Here is a 20,636-nt window from a genome sequence, read left to right on the forward strand (position 1 = left end):
AGGGCCCTTATTGGGTTAGGTCAATATAGGGCCAAAATGTTTTTCCAATTTAATAGACAAACAAAATAGATAATGTAAAAAATAATTACATAGATAAATTTGTATTCGTATATACTTAATAATGGCTTTGTTCAATATTTATTTAATTGATATTTTGTTGGCCCGCCCATTATCGACCAGCTATTGACCCGCGACCCGCATAGGCCCGACCTGCTATTGACCCTATAAAATATGACCTCTTTGACCCAATCCACAATTAACCCGCACCGACACTGACCCGACCCGCCCAATAACCAGGTCTACACATAAGACTTTAATCATAATAAATAATACCATTATCCTCCCTTTAAAGTTTTGAGTTATGGAAGTAATGTCAAAGTTTAATTACTTAATAAAATAGAATTATATCAATGATTTATCTTTTTACGGTATTTGTATAATAATTAAAATAAGAAGGCAATAATATACTTTACTATATATATTTATTTCAGAAAAATTGTATAGGTAATTAAATATTTTACGGGTTTAAATTTTATTATACTCTCTTCGTCCCATAATATAGTTCCTATTGTTCATGGTATTTAATATATAGGAGGAGAAGTGGAAAAAAGTTAGACAAAAGTACAAGGCAAATGGATAATTTAAGGGCAAAAAAAAGTGAAAAGTACAATTATAGACAAAAGTTAGAAAGAGAAAGTGGAAAAAAGTACAATGCAAGTGGATAATTTAAGGGTAAATTAAGAAGTTCAATGAATAAAGTTAAAAAAATAATGGTATAATAATCTTTACATACTATCCAAAAAGGAAACAAGAATAACATTATGAATCTCCTAAATAGAAAATAGAAACTATATTGTAAGAGGGAGGGAGTATATAATTTGACCCACTAAAAAATATTGTGAAGATCCGCCACTAGACACGTCGAGGAGGAAAAGGACATGAGTGGAGTAGTATATTAAATTATTAACCCAACATGAATATTCATAAATCAGAATCAGAGGACTAGAAACCAAAAAACGTTAAGGTCAAATGAATAAAATCATAAAATATTCTCCTTTGACTAATCTATATTTCCTTTGACTAATTGAACAAACATGGATTCATCTTCTCCATTTCAGAGCTTCAATTCAACCAAATCAAAAATCAAAATCATACAGAAAATAACTGCAATCCAGAAAAACATAAACAAAAATCATCATGTTCCAAGAAAAGCCAGTACAAGAGATTGCTCGAAGCTGTAATAATGGTGAAATCCCAGAAAAGTTTATCCAAAAAAATGGATACCCACAATCAAAAGTTGATTCTGTTTCATATATGGATGATTTTGTCATTGATTGCTCTCTCCTCTTTCCACCTTCATCTTCTGAAGCTAAAGATGAACTGGGCAAGCTTCGATTAGCTCTCACTCAATGGGGTTGTTTTCAGGTTTGGATTTAATTTTTGGGTTTTTTTTTTATTTTTTTTTTGTGTGTTACTTGATTGAATTATTTTGGGTGCTAATTTTATTGTTTCATAGTTGATATTTGGTATTATATTCGTTATTTCATTCGAAAGTATGATTGTTTAGTTGTAAAGACTTTGACTTTTTATTTGATTTGATTAAGAGGAAAAAAAGTGTGGGTTCAGAGTTGTATTTAGGTGTATGCTTCAGTTTGTGAAGAACATTGATGGTGGGTTTGATTGATTTTTATACAGTTGAAGATTTATTATGATTTCAACTTGTTTTGTTGTAGCTGAGAATTTAAATTGACAAATTCTAAGACGTAAGATTAATTAGGATTTTAATTTCAAATTAATGGTGTCACTAATTAGTACATTGGAACAAAGTATATGTAAATTGTACTAAATGTTTGCTTTTTCAATCAATAATATTGTGAATGATTTATTTGTTTATAAGAGTACATGATTCATGGCATGATTAGTCATTTCAGATTTCAGTGTATCAATTTTAATGTTTACTATCCTTAAGGTGTAATTTGAGACAATTTGTGGGAAATGTGAGTAAAGAAAGCAATTGCATTACCCCCTCTTGTTCCTTCTTTGATGGTGACTGTCTCACAAAATAAGTCAAAGTAGCTACAACTTTTAGGGATCGAGGGAGTATGTACTAGTTCGTTTAATATCCATGTAGGTGTTTTCTATGTGTTTGTATGACGATTTATAAGAAATTTAGAACAAAGTAGGCGAACTCTTTGTTGTAAGAAAATGCTTAGAGTAATGTTTGAAAGTTATGTATGTTCTCTCAGGCCATAAATCATGGCATGACTAGCGAATTCCTTGACAAAGTACGCGAAGTTACTAAGAATTTTTTTGCATTACCTCTGGAAGAGAAACAAAAGTACTCTAGGGAGATTAATGACTGGGATGGATATGGAAATGACACGGTTGTATCAGAGAAGCAGACACTTGATTGGACTGACCGACTTTATCTTACTGTATACCCTGAAGATCAGCGCAAGCTGAAGTATTGGCCTGAGAAGCCGCTTTCCTTTAGGTACATCTCTAATCTTAACATGGAGATGATTTGATGTATTTCTTAAGTTTCTGAGTTTCATGTATCTGAACTTTGGTAGGGAGGTTATACATGAATACATCTTGAAGCTTAGAGCGATATTTGAACTTCTCATGAAGCTATGGCCTGTTCCTTGAATTTGGAGGAAAATTGCTTCCTGAAAGAGCATGGAGATTTAGTAATAATGGCCTCAAGATTCAATTTCTATCCACCTTGTCCGGACCCTGAAAGTGTTCTTGGTGTCAAACCACACGCGGATGGAACAGCAGTAACATTGCTTCTGCAAGACAAGGAAGTTGAAGGCCTTCAAGTGCTAAAAGATGATCAGTGGTTCAAAGTTCCCATTGTTCCGGATACTTTATTTATCAATGTTGGTGATTTATTAGAGGTAACTACTTCCTTGAAGCTGTGATTGCCTTAAATATAATCCTATTAGGCTGAAATTTTAGACTCGTATTGAATAATTCATTTACAAAATCGCACTGGTATACGGTGCTTAATACTTGAATTTTAAGGGGGATCATTATCTTTTATATAGAATTTATTAACTTCTCGAAAATTGATGATCTGCCTATACTTGTGCAAAAAAGTAGATATAAGATTGCTCATTTACACCAAATATTTTCAAGGTTGAATTCAACCCTATAAAGAGGCTTGATAATATTCTGATCAATCAATCTATTTGGAACAGATAATGAGTAATGGAATACTGAAAAGTCCCATGCATAGGGTGGTCACAAACTCGGAAAGAGAGAGAATCTCGGTGGCAGTGTTCAGTTTCTCAGACCCTGATAGGGAGGTTGGACCGTTAGCAGGACTAGTCACAGATGACAGACCTCAGATGTACAAAAGAGTGAAGCATTACGAAAACATATTCTTCGAGAACTATCAGTTGGGGAAGAGACCACTGCATGCCGTTAGAATCTAATACCGTGTAGCTAAATGTGTGTATCTCGGTTGATCTCTTGAGATTTTATCACGTAGTCCGTTTGCTTTTGCTGAGAACCTTGCTTTGTGATTTCTATGCTTGAAAATTTTGCTTTTTTTTTTTCTTCTTAATTGAGCCTTTGAGGAAACAGTTTAGTATTTGCTTGTCGATTTTTATTGTGACTGCAAACACTCTCACAAGGGTTGAAGGAGGGCCTCCAACCATTAAACAGCCTTAATTCTAATTATACTGTGTATGGAAAAATCACTTCTTCCAAGGGTGGAAGGGGATGGTGCTATCTAAGGCGGGTAGGGAGGTCATGATAAAGGCGGTGGTCCAATCTCTCCCTACCTACGCGATGAGTGTTTTTAAGTTTCCATCTTCTTTTTGTGATGAAGCTGCGATCTCTTGTTGCTCAATTTTGGTGGGGCCAGAAGCAAGGTGAACGGAAAATTCACTGGTTAGCTTGGAAGAAGCTCTGTAGGAAGAAGAGTGAAGGGGGTTTGGGTTTCCGCGACTTTAAATTATTTAATTGGGCTCTCTTGGGAAAACAAGCATGGAGATTATTGATGAAGCCGGGTAGTCTTGTGGAGCAAGTGCTTAAGTCTCGTTACTATCCTAATTGCTCTTTTATGATGCTGATTTGGGGGTTAACCCAAGTTACACATGGAGGGGAATTGCGGAGTCCAGATGGGTGGTTCGCCGAGGTATTAGATGGAGAGTGGGTAATGGTGAGTTGACTAGAGTATGGTCTGACCCTTGGGTGCCGCAAACCCAAACTCACATGATCATTTCGCCCCTGGGAAATGCTGATCATAATTTGAGAGTGAGTGTCTGTTGGTTTAGAATTCGGCTTGCTGGGATTATGAGAAGCTAAATCAATATTTTTTGCCGTTTGAATGTGATAGAATCAGCAGCATCCCTCTGAGTTCTCAGCTTCCTAATGATCGTATATGCTGGGATTTGGAGAAAAATGGTGAGTATTCTGTCAGGTCAGCCTATCGTGCTATGTTTGAGGATGATTGGAAGAATGGGGAGGAAGCTCCTTCTAATGCTCATTCTATTTGGAAGCGTATTTGGCATTTACAGGTCCTCCCACGTATTAAAATTTTTGCGTGGAGGGCCTGTCAGAATGCGCTTCCTACTCGCTACAATATTCACCATCGGATCCGTGACTATGACCCTGATTGTTGCATCTGTCAACGAGAACTTTGAGTCTACTCTTCATGCCCTTAGAGATTGCAAGTTTGCGCGGGAAATCTGGAGTAAAAGTCAATTTTCTCATGTTGCTTGTTCTAGAATGAGTACTATCATTGACTGGTGGGAGAGTGTTTTTACAGAGTTTGATAATGATGAGGTTACTAGCATTATTACCCTTTGCTGGGCTATTTGGGGAGCTCGTAACTCCAGGATAATGGAAGGAAAAATCATTGAGCCTGAGGACACAGTTAAGTATGCTTTGAAGATCTGCCAGGAAGTTAGTGAGGAAAGCTGCAAGCTGGATGTAAGGCCTGGTAGGACTGCTGCTGTGAGCCACCCTGAGACGTGGTCTATTCCTGATCAGGGGTGGCATAAGGTCGATGGTGATGCTGGAATCATTGGGGAGTTAGGCTCTGGGCTTGGTGCAGTGATCAGAGATAGCAGTGGGGTGGTGTGTGCGTGCTCTTCCTTCCAAGCTCCTGATAAATGGACGACTGAGGTGGCTGAAGCGAAAGCTGTGCTCTTTGGGCTGCAACTTGCTGGTGAGCTGGGTGTGCAGCAGATTGTCTTGGAGAGTGATTGCCTTCTTGTGATCCAAGCACTAAGAAACAAGTCGACTGGTTCTAGTTCCATTCACTTAGTTCTTGATGATATTTATGCAAAGAGTAGTAATTTTGTTAATGTTAGATGGTCTTTTGTGAAGCGGGGTGGAAATAAAATTGCACACGCCTTGGCTCACTCTCAGCCTTGGGAGGTTGGTCATAGGGTGTGGAACGATGTAATTCCGACTCGCATTTTGGAGCTTGCTTTGGCCGATCTTAATGAGTAATTTTGCCCTTTGGGGTGGTTTCAAAAAAAAAAAAAAAAAAAAGGAAAAAAAAAAAGAAGAAGAAGAAGAAAAATCACTTCTTGAATATTCTTCGTATTACATGATTATATTCTTAACAAATGATAAATGGAGCAGAGTAGGAGCCAATATTTTGAATTAGTCATTTTCAACATATCAATCAATCAAGCCTTAATCCCATAAGTGAGGTTGGTTACATGAACTGAAAGTGATTTTTCAACCTAAAGTACATCTTAACGAGCATCATCTCTACTTTTTTAAAAGTATGAGAAAACACTTATGAATAGTGTGAGGACAATTATATCCTCAAAATGTTAGTTTACCTATATGTCTCTCTTGATATGATGTTAATTGCATCTAAAGTTTTCCCTTGTGTGATTTAATTATTTAACTCTTATGGAGTATACCCTCTAACATGTATATTTACTTATTTGCTGTTAATTGCCTTTTTTTTTCTAAACTATAGAACAATATTTTCCCTCATTAATATTTTCAACAATTGGAAGCTCTCTAAACATGGCTAGCTATGGCGCACGCATAACACTACTTGTGGTCAGTGCAATAAAATAATCTGCTACAATTGGAGTACTTTATTCATTTTGACTAGCAAAGGTCGGTTGATCTTATCTTCTATGAAAGCTTCTGCTAAAGATAATTCAAGCACAAGATTGCAGATCACAGCATAAACATAACTATGGAGGAAATGTTGCAATCGAAGCCGGTTCAAGAAATAGCTCTAAGCTGTAATGGTGAAATCCCAGAACAGTTTATTCATAAAGATGGATTCCCACCATCGAAAGTTGACTCTGTTTCATACATGGATGATTTTGTCATTGATTTTTCTCTCGTGTTTTTGCCTTCATCTCCTGAATCTGATCATGAATTAGGAAAGCTTCGATCAGCTCTCAGTCAATGGGGTTGTTTCCAGGTATGAATTTTCTTAATGAGTTTTGTCAATACTCTGTAGTATTCAAGGGAAAAGAGTAAACTTTTAGGCATGTTAGATTTATTTTGGTGCTTTATTATTGAAGCTGATGTAGATGTAGAGTGTAAACCATAATCAAGTCCATTTGGACATGTGAAGGGTATAAGTTTATATTTCTCACAGATTACTTTGGTTTCTTTTCTATTTTGAAAAAAAAAAAAAATTAATTGGAATGGTTTCAAAAAGAAAAAAAAATGCTATGTTAAGAACTGATAATTGTTTTCTCAGGCCATAAATCATGGCATGACCAATGATTTCCTTGACAAAATCCGTGAAGTTGGCAAGCAATTTTTTGCACTTCCTCTTGAGGAGAAACAAAAGTACTCTAGAGGTATCGATGATTGGGATGGATATGGAAATGATGCAGTTGTATCGAAGCAGCAGACTCTCGATTGGATGGATCGACTTTACCTTACAGTTAACCCTGAAGATCAACGAAAGCTAAAATATTGGCCTGAGAAGCCAGTTGCATTTAGGTACATCTTTAATATCTATAGTATTTTTCCTCTAGGTAAGGTGAATGATCCAAGTAGACTTGACCTCTCGTGGGTTGACTTTGTCTAGCTTTTGAGTTTCATTCATGTTGAAAGTCTAACTGGCTAATACAAGAGGGGGGGTGAATTGTATTTGAGGTGAAATCTAAAAACTTTTTGCGGAATTTAACTAAATGAAATAATGACGAGAGAAGATATAGGCTTTTCTAAATTTCCACTATGTAATCAAACTCTGTACAAGTGAAGATTCAAACCCGTTAACAAGTTCCCCAAATTAGGAACTTGTTCCCAACTCTCACAGAAGACTTCAGCAACGAAGCTTCCTTAACCTCACCTTACAAACTCACAATCCCAACCCCAAAGTACTTGTATACAATCTGTGATTACAAATACCTATTGCACTCAAGAATATATGAAGGAAAATAACTCTCTTTATGTTATTAGATGGCTACTGGAATTTTTATGCTTAAGAGTTCTGTTTTGCTGAGATAGTTTGCATGAGTATTTATAGAGAAGGCTTAGTCATTAACCTCCACCATAATCACGTCCACATGTCAACAACCCACTAACAACTTGTGGAGTTATCTTGACAGATTGTGATCATGAAGAGGTTTCCTAGCCTTATCTAATTAAACCACTATCCTAACAACTTGATAACCATTAGCCGTATAAAAGATTTTCTCACAGAAAAACCACTTGCTAACTTTATCAAATATTTATTTAAAAGATTATCAAAAGTTTGTTTAAAAAGATTTTATTTGAAAAGATAAATTTATTATTTATTAAAACAACTAGATAATTATCTTCGATAATTATCTTTATTAAAACTTTTACAAATTATCTTTTCTTTAAGAAATTATCTTTTAAAACTAACTTTTATTCCAGTAGTCTTTAACATAAGTCATTGAGTTCCTTTCCGACTTTATATTATTGAGTGCTCACAATTAAAACTAGAACGTGAGATTTGCACGAGGCTTTTTAAAGAATGCTACTCCGCATCCAAGTTCCTACTCCGGAACGAACTTTGCTTGAATCCTTTATTCACCAAAGACTCAAAACATTCATTAGTCGAGTTTGTCAATTTGTCCATCAAAACCAAAAGGCTCAACAAATTCCCCCTTTTTGATGATGACAAACATTGACAAACTTAGGTAAATAAAATCATCCAGGCATGCAACAAAAATTTAGAGTAAGGCATGAAAACAAAAAAAACAATTAAAGAACTTAGAAAAATATTAAAAAGTATTTTTTTTTTTTTTTTTTTTTTTTTAAAAAAAAAAAAAAAAAAAAAAAAAACTGAGCAAAAGAAAAAATTAACAAAGACTTTAAAAACTGAACTTGGCAAAAGTTTGTACCTTCGATGTGTGAGTTCCTTGGTAAACACTTTAGCCGCCATGAAGTTTGTCTTTTCCCCCTTTTGGCATTATCAAAAGATTGAAAAAAAACATTTTGCTATACTCCCACTAGACTACGTAGGGAATAGTGAGCTCAAATAATGCAAGGCAAAAATAAGTTAGGTACCAAATTATCAGCAAACACACACAATCATATGAAAAATACGAGCCAAGTTCCGATTTAGGAAATAGAAGAGGAACATAGAGAATGTAGCAAAGGATAAAGGCGTACAAACCAAAGTTCAGAGAGATTAAACAAAACCAAAATAAAATTGTTCAACATATGAAATTAGAATAAGTGCAATCAAGGATTTAAGAGGCTGCATTGGTAGGATCAAGGGTTGGATTTGTGGGATCAATAGAGTCTTCCTCGACTTCCTCAAAGGCTACTTTGTTGATAGTTTCCAAGATCTCCTTGTTGCCTTCACTAAACTTGCCTTCAGCCTGTGCAAGCTTTGCCTCCACGCCTGCAAATCCGGTTGCTTGAGATTCTGCCAGAGCCTGCACCTGGCCTTTAAGAGAAAGCAATTCCGAGGCCATTTCCTCCAGTTTCTTGCTCACCAGAGTAGTCAACTTCTCCATATCTGCTTTAACCTGTTGAAAATCATAAACAAACACACGAGTTCCAGAGAAAGCAGCAAAGCCAGTAGGCTGAAATGGAGGAGGAGAAGGTGAATGAGGAGGCTGCCTAGTAGATGAGACAGGAATAGAAGAGGGTTCAATGGCAAAGGGAACTTGGGTAGGTTTGAAGGTGGGATCAGATTTGTCTGAGGAGCTGATGGTTTCTACAGTCACAGGGTGTGTAGTAGAAAGGGCAGGCTTGACCACATTCCTCTTACTTCTTCTAAGGCCCCCTGTAAACACAGGAATGACAGGTGGTCCAGCTGTGCTCTCAGAGTCTGTGGTATGTTCCCCCTCACTTTGATCAGTTCCCTGCCCCTCATGTGAGTCAGATTTTCGAGCTTCCCCCTCAGAAACTTCCTTATGTTCCCCCTCAGAATCTTCCTGTTTTTCTCCTTGCACATCTCCCTCAAGTATTTTTTCTTTGTTTTTCTCTCCGTTAGAACTTTTTTCTTCTTCCTTATCTCCCTCAGAATCATTGGAGGTGGTAGCACCCTCACTAGCAACCTCACTACCCTGGTCACTGCCCTCCTCATCACTTGCATCACATTCTTCCTCAGCTTCTTTCCCTTTCCCTTTCTTTTTCTCCCCTCCTTTCCGAGGCACAAAACATACTTTGCCATTTGTAAGCCTAAGACTCAGTCTAAGTAATGATTGTTCAGAGAGGATATTATCGGGTTTGAGATATGTTGGGGATTCACATTCAACATCAATACCAAAAGATTTGACCAACACAGTAAGGAAAGAGCCATATGGAATTGTGGTCTTTTGAGCATAAGAATTCAAGTGTTCAATCATTAGAGCAGGGAAATTAATCTGTATTTTGCATGCAAGACAGAATATGAGGGAGGCATCCAAGAGTGATACGGTACTCCGTTTTTGTAAACGGGGTACTATACCCTTCCAGGTGAAGGTAAACAGTAGCTTATGAAGGGGTGTTAGGGCATGATGGTGAGTAGTTTTCACTTTCGGATTTCCTCCAATAAATTGAAGGATTTTGCATTCATCATTATGGCCAATATTTACAGATTGTTTGTGCTTTAAATAAGAACAATAGCCTTTAACAGGAACTTGAAATAGATTTCCAAGATAATTGGCATCAATCGAAATTGGAATATCATTAAATACGGCCGAGCACACACCATTATCACATTGAAAGGTATTTTTGAACTCATAAATAAGTTTAGGATAAACAGGGTAATGAGAATAATTCTGGAACAAGTGAGTCCATTTTTGATAATCAATTAAAGAAGTAAATTCAGTGAACTTACTCGCCACACACCAATCATAGTTGATGTGATATCCGAGAGTGTAATTCCATGATGGGAATTTGGTGGTTGCGCGCCGTTTCCTGTCGCCGCCCTTCACAACCTTAGCCTTCCTCTTTGGCTGAGCAGATGGATGCACCATCGCAATTGGCACCGGTTGTGGAGACCCCGTGTTTGAGGAGGGTTTGGATGGTGGTGATCGGGTTTTTGGGGTGGTGTTTCGGTTGGTTTTCATGGTGTTGAAGGTAAAATGAAGGGAAGGAGAAGATGAATAGTGTGAATAGGAAGGAGAGAGAGTGAGGCTGGTTATGGGAGTTTATGGGGAGTTTAATTGATTTGATAGGTGAAGGTGGAGTGAAAAGAAGAAGAAGAGTTTAATTGGGAGGAGTGAGAAAGAAAAGTGACGGTTTAAAAGGTGAGGTAGTGGAGTAGTTTTAGAGGTAGTAGGATTTAATTTGGTGAAATAATTGCACTCATCTAATTCAATGTTGATAAAATAAAATCGTAAGTTAAGGAGTTGATATACATGCTTCTTATCTTACGTAACAAATAAAAGCAGAACTGAACAAAGGAAAATAAGGAGGAAAAAAAAAAGATAAAAATATGAATAAAAGATAAGAATAAAAGATAAAAAAAATAAGGAAGGCAAAAAAGATAATAATAGGAAGGAAAACAAATTAACAATATAAAAAAATGGTAAGTGCAAATGGATTGTAAATTATGATGATAATTTACGTGATCATAATACAGAGAATAAAGAATGATGAAAAGGGAACTTGAAACAACATGGCTCAATATTTTTAACATATTAAAAGTATGTATAAGTGACTTTTCAATACTTCACAAATCTTTTCCCTGGGTAATTTCAGCTGTGTTATGCACACAAGATTGAGCATAGCATTGTTAGTTACATCCGATTTTACCTTAGGGGTTCCAAACAAAAATCACTTTAGCCGTAGCATCCCCAATTCCACACGCATCTTTTCAAACTTGTCTCTGCTTAAAGGCTTAGTTAATATATCAGCAATTTGTCATTCAGTAGAAATAAAATCTAGCCTAATTAAGCCCTTTTTCAGGAAAGTCATAAACATATCAAAAGTTTCATCTTTACTATGTAAGAATATGACCCATGTAAATCTAGAATAATCATCTACAAGAACTAAGACATATATTTTTCCACTTCTACTTTGAATTCTAACGGGGCCACACAAATCCATATGAATGAGTTCCAATGGTTTTGTGGTGCTTACCATTTTCTTTGATTTAAATGATGATCGAACATGCTTTCCTTTGATGCAAGCTTCACAAATTTTGTCATTTAGGAATTTGATAGAAGGTAATCCGATTACCAAGTCCTTTGACCTTAATTTGTCAAGCAATGAAAGACTAACATGTCCAAAACGTCTATGCCATAGAAGTGGATCATCCTCAATAACACTTAAACAGGATAGATTGTATTTTGGAACTTTGTTAAGATCCACGGTATACGTGTTCCCTTTACGAGTTCCTTCCAAAACGATTTTTCCAGTGTTATTGTTGATGATTTTGCAATTTTCAGAAGAAAAGCTTACAGAGTTTCCTTTATCACAAAGCTGAGATATACTGAGTAGATTATGCTTCAAACCCTCGACTAAAAATACATTGTCAATTGCATGGGAACTTGACCTTCCTACTTTGCCAACAGCAACAATGTTGCCTTTCTTATTGTCTCCAAAGGTCACTGTTCCCCCTGTATAGGCCGTCAGTGAGAGAAATCTGGATTCATCTCCTGTCATGTGCTTAGAACAACCGCTATCGAGGTACCACTGGTTGTTCCCCCTCACTGCGACCTGCAAAAGAAATTAAGGGTTAGTAGCAGGAACCCTTTCATTCATGGGTTCCTGTGTTGACACATTTAAATCAGATTTCTTCTGCCAAACATAGTTCACATTCTTATTGTACAGATTTGCTTTCTTAGTACATTCTTCACTGCGATGTTCCTTTTTACCACAAAAAGAACAAACGGTCTCACTAGGTAAGTTCACATATTTCTTTTTCTTTCCAGTGGACTTCTTCTTATGAACATAGCCTAGACCTTCTGTTCTTTTTGTCTGAGCTTCCTTTACCCACTTGGGAACACCCGTGCTTGCTGTATTTTTACTTTTTCTTGCAATTTCTAGGTCCTTTTCTAGTTTCTCATTTTTATCATTGGTTTCCTTTATCTCTTTCTTAACATGCTCTAGTTCATTATTAAACATGATTAAAGGAACTTCAGTAGACCTGCAAGAATCAATGTTAGTACACAACATTTTATATTGAGTCAATTCAATATTCAGCATGATATTCTCACTCTTGACTCTTTCAAGGGATTCTTTTAGCATAATATTTTTATCTAACAATTCAAAGAATCTGCCTTGAACATCATTTCTTAAGCTATTCAGATACTTAACATGATCTCTACAAATTCCAGTTGCCTTTTCGGCTTGCCTTAGTTTTGCACATAATTCTTTATATTCATCTAAGGTTTCTAACAATAAAGAGATTAATTTATCCTTTGAGAGAGATTTCAAATAACTAGGTTGAATGACTACCTCATCATCATGCTTTGCCATTAGACAGAGATTGGCTACTTCATCGTCTGTGTGTTCCTGTTCCTCTTCTTCGGAACTTGATTCTCCCCACGTGGAAATCATTGCTTTCCTGAAATTTGTTTTAGAAAAGTTAGGCTTGGAATTTCTGCTTTGATCAGCTTCTTTTCCCTTGCCTTTCTCAGATTCCCATAATGGACACTCTTTGATGAAGTGGTTGGTGCTTCCACATTTGTGACAAGAAGACTTGGCTTTGGGTTCCTGATTTCTTTTACTGTATCCTTTCTTCTTGTCTAAAAACTTGTTGTTACGGTAGAATTTTTTCAGCCTTCTCACCAACATTGCAGCTTCTTCTTCATCGATGTCAGACTTCTCTTCGGATTCTTCATTAGCTCTTAATGCTAGCCCTTGACTTTTGACAGTCTCCTGAGTCCGATTGTTCGACTGGATCTCGTGAGTAATGAGGGAACCCGCAAGTTGTTCCAGATTGAACTTGGTGAAGTCTTTTGATTCCTGCACCGCTGCAACCTTTGCTCTCCATCTGTCATTGTCTGGAAGACTTCTTAAGACTTTTCTGACCTGCTCATCTATAGGAATTATCTTGCCAAGACACGTTAGTTCGTTAGTAATACTTTTAAATCGAGTAAACATGTCTTTAATGGATTCTTTGTTTCCCATTTCAAAGCGCTCATACTGAGACAAAAGAATGTCTATTTTGGAACGTTTAACATCTGACGTTCCTTCATGTGTAACTTCCAGAAGATCCCAAATTTCCTTTGCGGACTTGCACCCTTTGACACGAGTATGTTCATCGGGTCCAAGTCCCCAAATTAAAAACTTTTTGGCAGTAGCATTCATTTCAAGTTTTTCAAAATCTGTTTTTTCATACTCATCCATAGGTTTAGGGATTACCTCATTATTAGCATTCGTTTTCGTAATTTCGTAATCTCCTACTTGTATAATCCGCCATACCTGATAATTCTCTGCTTGGATAAAGATTTCCATCTTATCCTTCCAATAAGGATAAAATTTGCCGTTGAAGTATGGAGGCCTTTGAATGGATGTACTCCCGAATTCCTTTTCCTCTGTGTAAGCCATTTTCCAGGAACTTACTCAACAGGGTTGCCTGCGTGTTCTGAGTTCCCGCTCTGATACCAACTGAAAGTCTAACTGGCTAATACAAGAGGGGGGGTGAATTGTATTTGAGGTGAAATCTAAAAACTTTTTGCGGAATTTAACTAAATGAAATAATGACGAGAGAAGATATAGGCTTTTCTAAATTTCCACTATGTAATCAAACTCTGTACAAGTGAAGATTCAAACCCGTTAACAAGTTCCCCAAATTAGGAACTTGTTCCCAACTCTCACAGAAGACTTCAGCAACGAAGCTTCCTTAACCTCACCTTACAAACTCACAATCCCAACCCCAAAGTACTTGTATACAATCTGTGATTACAAATACCTATTGCACTCAAGAATATATGAAGGAAAATAACTCTCTTTATGTTATTAGATGGCTACTGGAATTTTTATGCTTAAGAGTTCTGATTAGGGGATTTTTATCCACCAAGCGCCGTTTGACAAGTGGACCAACCAGGTTCCGCCACGCGTCCTCCACGGACCACTTAAGACACGCCACGTGTCCACCCATGCCAAATGGGACAGCCGGCCATCAAGGCCCATTTCAGTCTAGAAGCCCGATCGGCCCTAGGTTTACCTTAAACCTAGAGAGTTGCACGCTTCCCAAGGCTATAAATACTCGATTAATCCTCATTAATCAGGGGACCGAATACATTACGGAACACACTAATAACCGGCTGATCTCGCTAGCAAAGCAGATTACCTACATTAAATACTCTCACCTAGAGAGACCTTATTACTTTGATTTCTGTATTAATTACTCCTTAATCAGGTACTAACTTGACCGTTGGAGGCGGAGCTCTCAGGAGTCTCCGTTATTTTGCAGGTACAGGCGTCCGGTTCCAGTCTCGGAATTGTAGCTCTCCCGCAGGACATCAGAAAACCCCGAAACATTTGGCGCCGTCTGTGGGGAGAGTACTTCAGAGATGGCATCCAAGTCTGTACCGACCCCAGAAGAGAGGCGTCCCCTAGACGACCCTCAAGTTCAGTCGGACCATGATACCGAAAGTGAATTTGAAGTTGAAACTCATACAGCTCCAGACGGGACCCTAAGGGCCCGCCGTACCCGTCATACTGAAATAAGGGAACGGGAGTATCTTCAAACAGGAAGCGAGCCAGCAGGCGCACCGCTTGCTCGGCAACAGCCGACTGATGGGTCTGCTCCCATCACAAGGAACGAACTCATGACCTTCATGAGGGGATTCAAGGGAGAGATCCAAGAGTTGATCAACAAAAAACCGCCTGCTTCAGTCAAAGAGCAGGCGGCCAAAAAACCTTCCACTTCACTGAAGAGGAAGCCAGTTCAAGGGCGAGAGGCGACTCCCCATCCTAAATCTAAGAAGCGGGAGCCGTCTGCTCTTGATTTCACAAAACTCCGTTATCCTACGGGAAATAGGAAACCGGTTCGTCATATTCAGGCGGACGGGTCAAAGCAAACGTTCACAGATGCTCGGCACCTGCTAGAGCAGAAGAGGAGTGACCGATTATCAGAGTCGGCTTCTACTTCAAATTTTCAGGACAGTTTGCGAAATGCCTCGATGAGGCCAACTCGGTCGTACCATGAGAGTCAGTCAGGCGGCACCTCCCGACAGTCTGGCTTTCATAGTGCGCAGGCGGTACCAAATTTGCCATTTGTGCCGCAACAACAATATTTTATGCAGCCACCTCCATTTGGTGGACCTGCAGCAAAAAACGTCCAACCTATGGACTGGCAGCTACGGCTGCTTAGACTTGGTGAACAGCCGTCGGCCTTCTCCAAGGAAATTACTGAAGCCGCTCAGCCGGCCAAAGTAAAAAATGTTTTAGTAGGCGCCTATGATGGCACTACTAACCCGGAAGACCATCTGATGGCATTCACCAACCTGATGTACCTTCAAGGGTTGGATGATCCCACTTGGTGCAAGTGTTTCCCAGCAACTCTCAAGGGAATTGCACAGCAATGGTTCGGCAACCTGCCGACTGGTTGTGTAAACAGTTTCAGGACGCTTGCTTACTTATTTGCCTCCAACTTTGCAATGAACATCCCTGCGAAGAAAACGACCCTTGATTTGGGAACAATTCAGCAGGGTGAAAAGGAGGGGCTTCGTTCCTACATCAGGCGGTTCAACCTGATGAGAATACAGATTCAAGGGTTACCGGATGAGGTAGCTTATACTGACTTTTTTAGAGGTCTCAAAGACGGGTCTACCTTCAAATTTGATTTAGTTCGAAAAAGGGTGGCGACTCTTCAAGAGGCCTTGATTGAAGCAGAAGCCTATATACAGGCGACTGATCTGTGTACAATGAAACAGTCGGACGGGAAGAGGTTCGACAATAGAGAAGGACGACAGAAACAGTCGTCCAACAAAGATGAAAAAAGAAAAGGGGTCTGGGCGGCTGATTCCTCTAAACAGCCGGCCAAGAAGAAAAAGGAATTCAAACCATACTCCCCAAAGTATGTGTTTAACAAGGATAACCAGTTTATCCTAAAAGAAATAAAGGGACGGCTCTCAATTGAGAAACCGCTCCCCATGAAGGGTTCTGCGAGCAACCGGAACCAAGACAAAATCTGTGCTTATCATGATGACATTGGTCATCACACCAACGACTACATTAGTCTCATGCGGTACCTAGACCGCTTGGCTGATCAAGGTGATCTTGACACTTATGTCAAGAAATCTACGGGGAATACTTCCTCAAAAAAGCAGTCGGCCAAAAAGAATCAACAGGCCGACAGTTCCGATACAGATGATGCAGTCGTCTACACCATTGCAGGCGGCTTCTCAGGAGGCGGCCCCACTATTAGGGGCAACAAAGATAATATAAGGCGGTTAGATGTAAATTCCGTTCACCAAGAACGACCGTCCAAATATACATTTCCTGAGATTGTCATCACTGAAGAGGATCTAGGAGGAATAAGGGGGCCGCATGACGACCCTCTCGTTATTGAATGTAAAGTGGCCAACCAGAGAGTTGGTCGAATCCTCATAGATACTGGGAGCTCTTCAGATCTCATCAGCAGCAAATGTCTGTCAAAACTGAAATATCAGACGGACTGCATACATCCGGCCTCCCACCCTTTAATAGGGTTTGGAGGAGGAGTCGTCCACCCACTGGGACGAGTTGATCTACCCGTCCGCCTGGGCGAAAAAGGGGAAGGACGACACATGGTAGTCCGATTCCTAGTTGTAGAGGAACTCTCTGCCTACAACATGATTCTGGGTCGCCCAACCCTGAATAGTGCCAAGGCTGTTATAATCCCGTCACTTATGCTGCTTAAGTTTGAAAGGGACAATGGAACAGTCGGCTCCCTAAGGGGAGATCAGAGGATGGCCCGAGAGTGCTATCTCTCGGATGTCAAACCCACTGCTAAGGCCACTGGGTCAAGTGGAGAAAAAACAGACCTTGACAATGTCAAGGAAAGTGCGCCTGTTCAAGAAACAGGCGACAGAAAAAGAAAGGCGTCCCAGACAGAGTCCGCCAGAAAGGCAAGAAAATAGCAATCATTGGCAGAGGACCGGCCGGATGAGTTCCGCCCTCAGCCGGCTGGTGAGCATACGGACCTGATATTAGACGACTCCCGCCCGGACCGAACAGTCAAAGTTGGGACGACTGCTCTGGGAAACCTTGGTGATGACTTTCACAACCTGTTGAAAGAATACAAGGACATCTTTGCATTTGAAGTCCATGAAATGCCAGGCATTAGTCCTGATCTGGCAGTACACAAACTCGCTGTGGATCCGAAAAAGAAGCCGGTACGGCAAAAGAAGCGGAACCAGGGTGAAGAAAGAGGTCAGGCGGCCGCCGCCGAAGTCAAAAAATTACTTGATGCAGGGTTCATTCGGCAATGTTACTTCCCAGATTGGGTTGCAAATGTGGTACTTGTTAAAAAGCCGAATGGCACCTGGCGAATGTGTGTAGACTACACAGACTTGAACAAGGCGTGCCCCAAAGACAGTTACCCTCTGCCCAAAATTGATAACCTGGTCGACTCAACAGCCGGCCATGCCTTGATGAGTTTTATGGACGCCTATTCTGGTTTTCATCAAATTCCTTTGTGGAAGAAAGATCAGGAGAAGACGGCCTTCGTCACTGATCAGGGATTATACTGTTATACGGTCATGCCGTTTGGTCTTAAGAATGCCCCGGCTACATTCCAACGAATGATAAACACAGTGTTCTTTGATCAGATTGGGAGAAACGTCGAGGCATACATTGATGATATGATTGTTAAGACTAAACTTCAGAAAGATCATCTGACGGACCTCCGAGAAACTTTCGCCACACTCAGGCGGCACCATGTCATGCTCAATCCCAAGAAATGTGTATTTGGAGTTGAGTCTGGGAAATTTCTCGGATTCCTTATCAACCAGAGAGGAATAGAGGCGAACCCTGAGAAGGTACAGGCGGTCATTGACATGCAGTCTCCTCGTACCGTCCGAGAGGTTCAGAAGTTAACAGGTTGTCTGGCGGCCTTGGGAAGATTTCTAAGCCGATCAGGCGACAAATGCCTATACTTTTTCCAGGCAATTAAGAAAAAGGCAAGGTTTGAAAGGGGGCCGGATGCTGAGGCCGCCTTCCAGAAATTAAAGGTTCACTTGCATTCCTTGCCAAGGCTGGTCAGCCCTTTGCCCAAAGAAAATCTCTACATGTACCTGGCCGTCTCTGATCATGCGTTAAGCGCGGTGCTCCTTGCTGAAAGGGACGGCTGTCAACTTCCGGTCTACTTTGTCAGTCACGTACTGAAAAATGCCGAGTTGAGGTATCCCCTAGTGGAGAAATTTGGTCTTGCACTCTTCATGGCTGTTAAAAAATTGAAGCCCTACTTTCTGGCACATGCAGTCGTCGTGTATACCGACCAACCGATCAAACGGCCCCTTACCACCATGGAGTCCTCCGGACGAATGATCAAATGGGCCATAGAAATGCAGAGTCTCGAAGTTACTTTCGAGCCTAGAAAAGCAGTGAAGGGGCAAGCCTTTGCTGACTTTATTGTAGAGATGACTCGTCCTCCTGACTCTCAAGTTCCAGACCAAGTCTGGAAGGTATATGTGGACGGAAGCTCTACTTCAAACGGTTGTGGAGCAGGCGTCGTATGTCAATCTCCAGAGGGCGACAGGTTCGAGTATGCTCTACGCTTCAGTTTCCAGGCTTCAAACAATGAGGCAGAATATGAAGCTTTACTAGCCGGGATCCGCATGTGTAAGGCGGCCGGGGCAAGGAAAATAGACGCCTGTTCTGATTCACAACTGATAGTGAGTCAGTACAATGGCGAATACGAAGCAACACATCCGGCCATGATCAAATATTTACAGGCGGTCCGACAAGCAGTCGGCTCCCTTGAGGATTTCCATCTGATCCAAGTACCGAGATCAGAAAACAACCAGGCAGATGCACTCTCGAAATTAGCATCATCCGCCTCCTCCGATACTCCTCGAACTGTGTTTTGGGAAGTAATGGAGAAGAGAAGCATCGAGGAAAATCCTATTGGAATTCTAGACAGAAGCTCAACCTGGATGGATTCAATCAAGGCATATCTGACAAACGGTACACTGCCGGATGATCCTCAACAGGCGGCATCACTGAAAAAAACGAGCCTCCTGTTTTGAAATGATACAGGGGGAACTGCACAAGAGGGGGCACCTTCAACCCTTCTTAAAGTGTGTTACTCCTGAAAAGGGACGAGAGATACTAGATGATCTTCACTCTGGTTTCTGTGCTTCCCATATAGGTGGTAGGATGCTTGCTCAAAGGGCAAGGCGGCAGGGCTACTTAATTCACCGTCCGGCTACTGACCTCACTACCATTCACAGCCCACTACCGTTTGCTAAGTGGGGCATGGACATTCTGGGTCCATATACGCCTGCTACAGGCGGCAGAAGGTATATACTTGTTGCAGTTGACTACTTCACTAAATGGGTAGAGGCGGAGGCTGTAAAGGGAATCAAGACGAAAGATGTAATTTCATTCATTTGGAAAAACGTCATCACTCGGTTCGGGGTTCCCATGTCTATGGTTTTTGATAATGGTCCCCAATTTGAGACGCCTGTTCTCAAAAGCTGGTTGGGAGACCAAGGAATTGGACATTACTTTGCATCTGTCGGCCGTCCACAAGCAAACGGCCAGGTAGAAGCCTTTAATAAAATCATCTCAGACGGTCTCAAGAAAAAAATTGAACGAGCAGGCGGCCTATGGGCAGATGAACTACCACATGTTCTTTGGGCCATTAGGACGACTGAAAAAGGGGCGACTGGAGAAACTCCATTCCTCCTAACTTATGGTGCAGAAGCTGTTCTTCCAATAGAACACTACGAGCCGACTCTTCGAGTAATGCTATATGACGAAGAGGCAAACTGGGAAGCTATGCGCCTGGCATTAGACTCACTTCCTGAAAAGAGGGGCAATGCTGTTTTGCGCCATGAAATCTACCGCCTGAGAATGACTAGATCATACAACAAAAAAGTGCACAGGCGTCCACTCAAAGTAGGGGACTTTGTACTTAGAAAAATGGAAGCAGTTGGTAGGGCTAACGAGTCTGGCAAACTAACTCCCAACTGGGAAGGACCCTACCGAATCTATGCGGAAGTCAGGGACGGTACCTACCGTCTGGAAACACCAGACGGACAACCGTTGCCTCGAACTTGGAATGTAGATAACCTTAAGAAATATTTCTTTTGAATGATGTAAAGTAAAGAGCTACT

At 40.2% G+C, this 20,636-nt stretch overlaps 3 protein-coding genes and 1 pseudogene across 3 annotated transcripts; 3 read left to right on the plus strand and 1 right to left on the minus strand.

Annotated features, from left to right (window-relative positions):
* The first annotated feature begins 1,010 nt into the window (after window positions 1-1,010).
* LOC110708038 lies at window positions 1,011-3,563 on the plus strand (annotated as a pseudogene).
* A 242-nt stretch (window positions 3,564-3,805) lies between these two features.
* On the plus strand, window positions 3,806-6,997 carry LOC110708037. The gene is made up of 2 exons (XM_021886134.1): window positions 3,806-6,415; window positions 6,701-6,997. The coding sequence occupies exon 1, from the start codon at window positions 4,384-4,386 to the stop codon at window positions 5,467-5,469; it is 1,086 nt and encodes a 361-aa protein (XP_021741826.1). The 5' UTR covers window positions 3,806-4,383; the 3' UTR covers window positions 5,470-6,415; window positions 6,701-6,997.
* On the plus strand, window positions 6,182-7,036 carry LOC110707660 (protein SRG1-like). Its single transcript, XM_021885681.1, has 2 exons — window positions 6,182-6,415; window positions 6,701-7,036. The coding sequence occupies exons 1-2, from the start codon at window positions 6,182-6,184 to the stop codon at window positions 7,034-7,036; spliced, it is 570 nt and encodes a 189-aa protein (XP_021741373.1).
* A 1,239-nt stretch (window positions 7,037-8,275) lies between these two features.
* Window positions 8,276-11,300, minus strand: LOC110708039. Its single transcript, XM_021886135.1, has 2 exons — window positions 11,240-11,300; window positions 8,276-9,881 (listed from the first exon to the last, which is right to left on the minus strand). The coding sequence occupies exon 2, from the start codon at window positions 9,777-9,779 to the stop codon at window positions 8,673-8,675; it is 1,107 nt and encodes a 368-aa protein (XP_021741827.1). The 5' UTR covers window positions 9,780-9,881; window positions 11,240-11,300; the 3' UTR covers window positions 8,276-8,672.
* Between the last annotated feature and the right edge of the window lie 9,336 nt (window positions 11,301-20,636).

The sequence above is a fragment of the Chenopodium quinoa genome, unplaced genomic scaffold, assembly GCF_001683475.1.
Source record: "Chenopodium quinoa cultivar QQ74 unplaced genomic scaffold, ASM168347v1, whole genome shotgun sequence".
Taxonomy (NCBI): domain Eukaryota; kingdom Viridiplantae; phylum Streptophyta; class Magnoliopsida; order Caryophyllales; family Amaranthaceae; genus Chenopodium; species Chenopodium quinoa.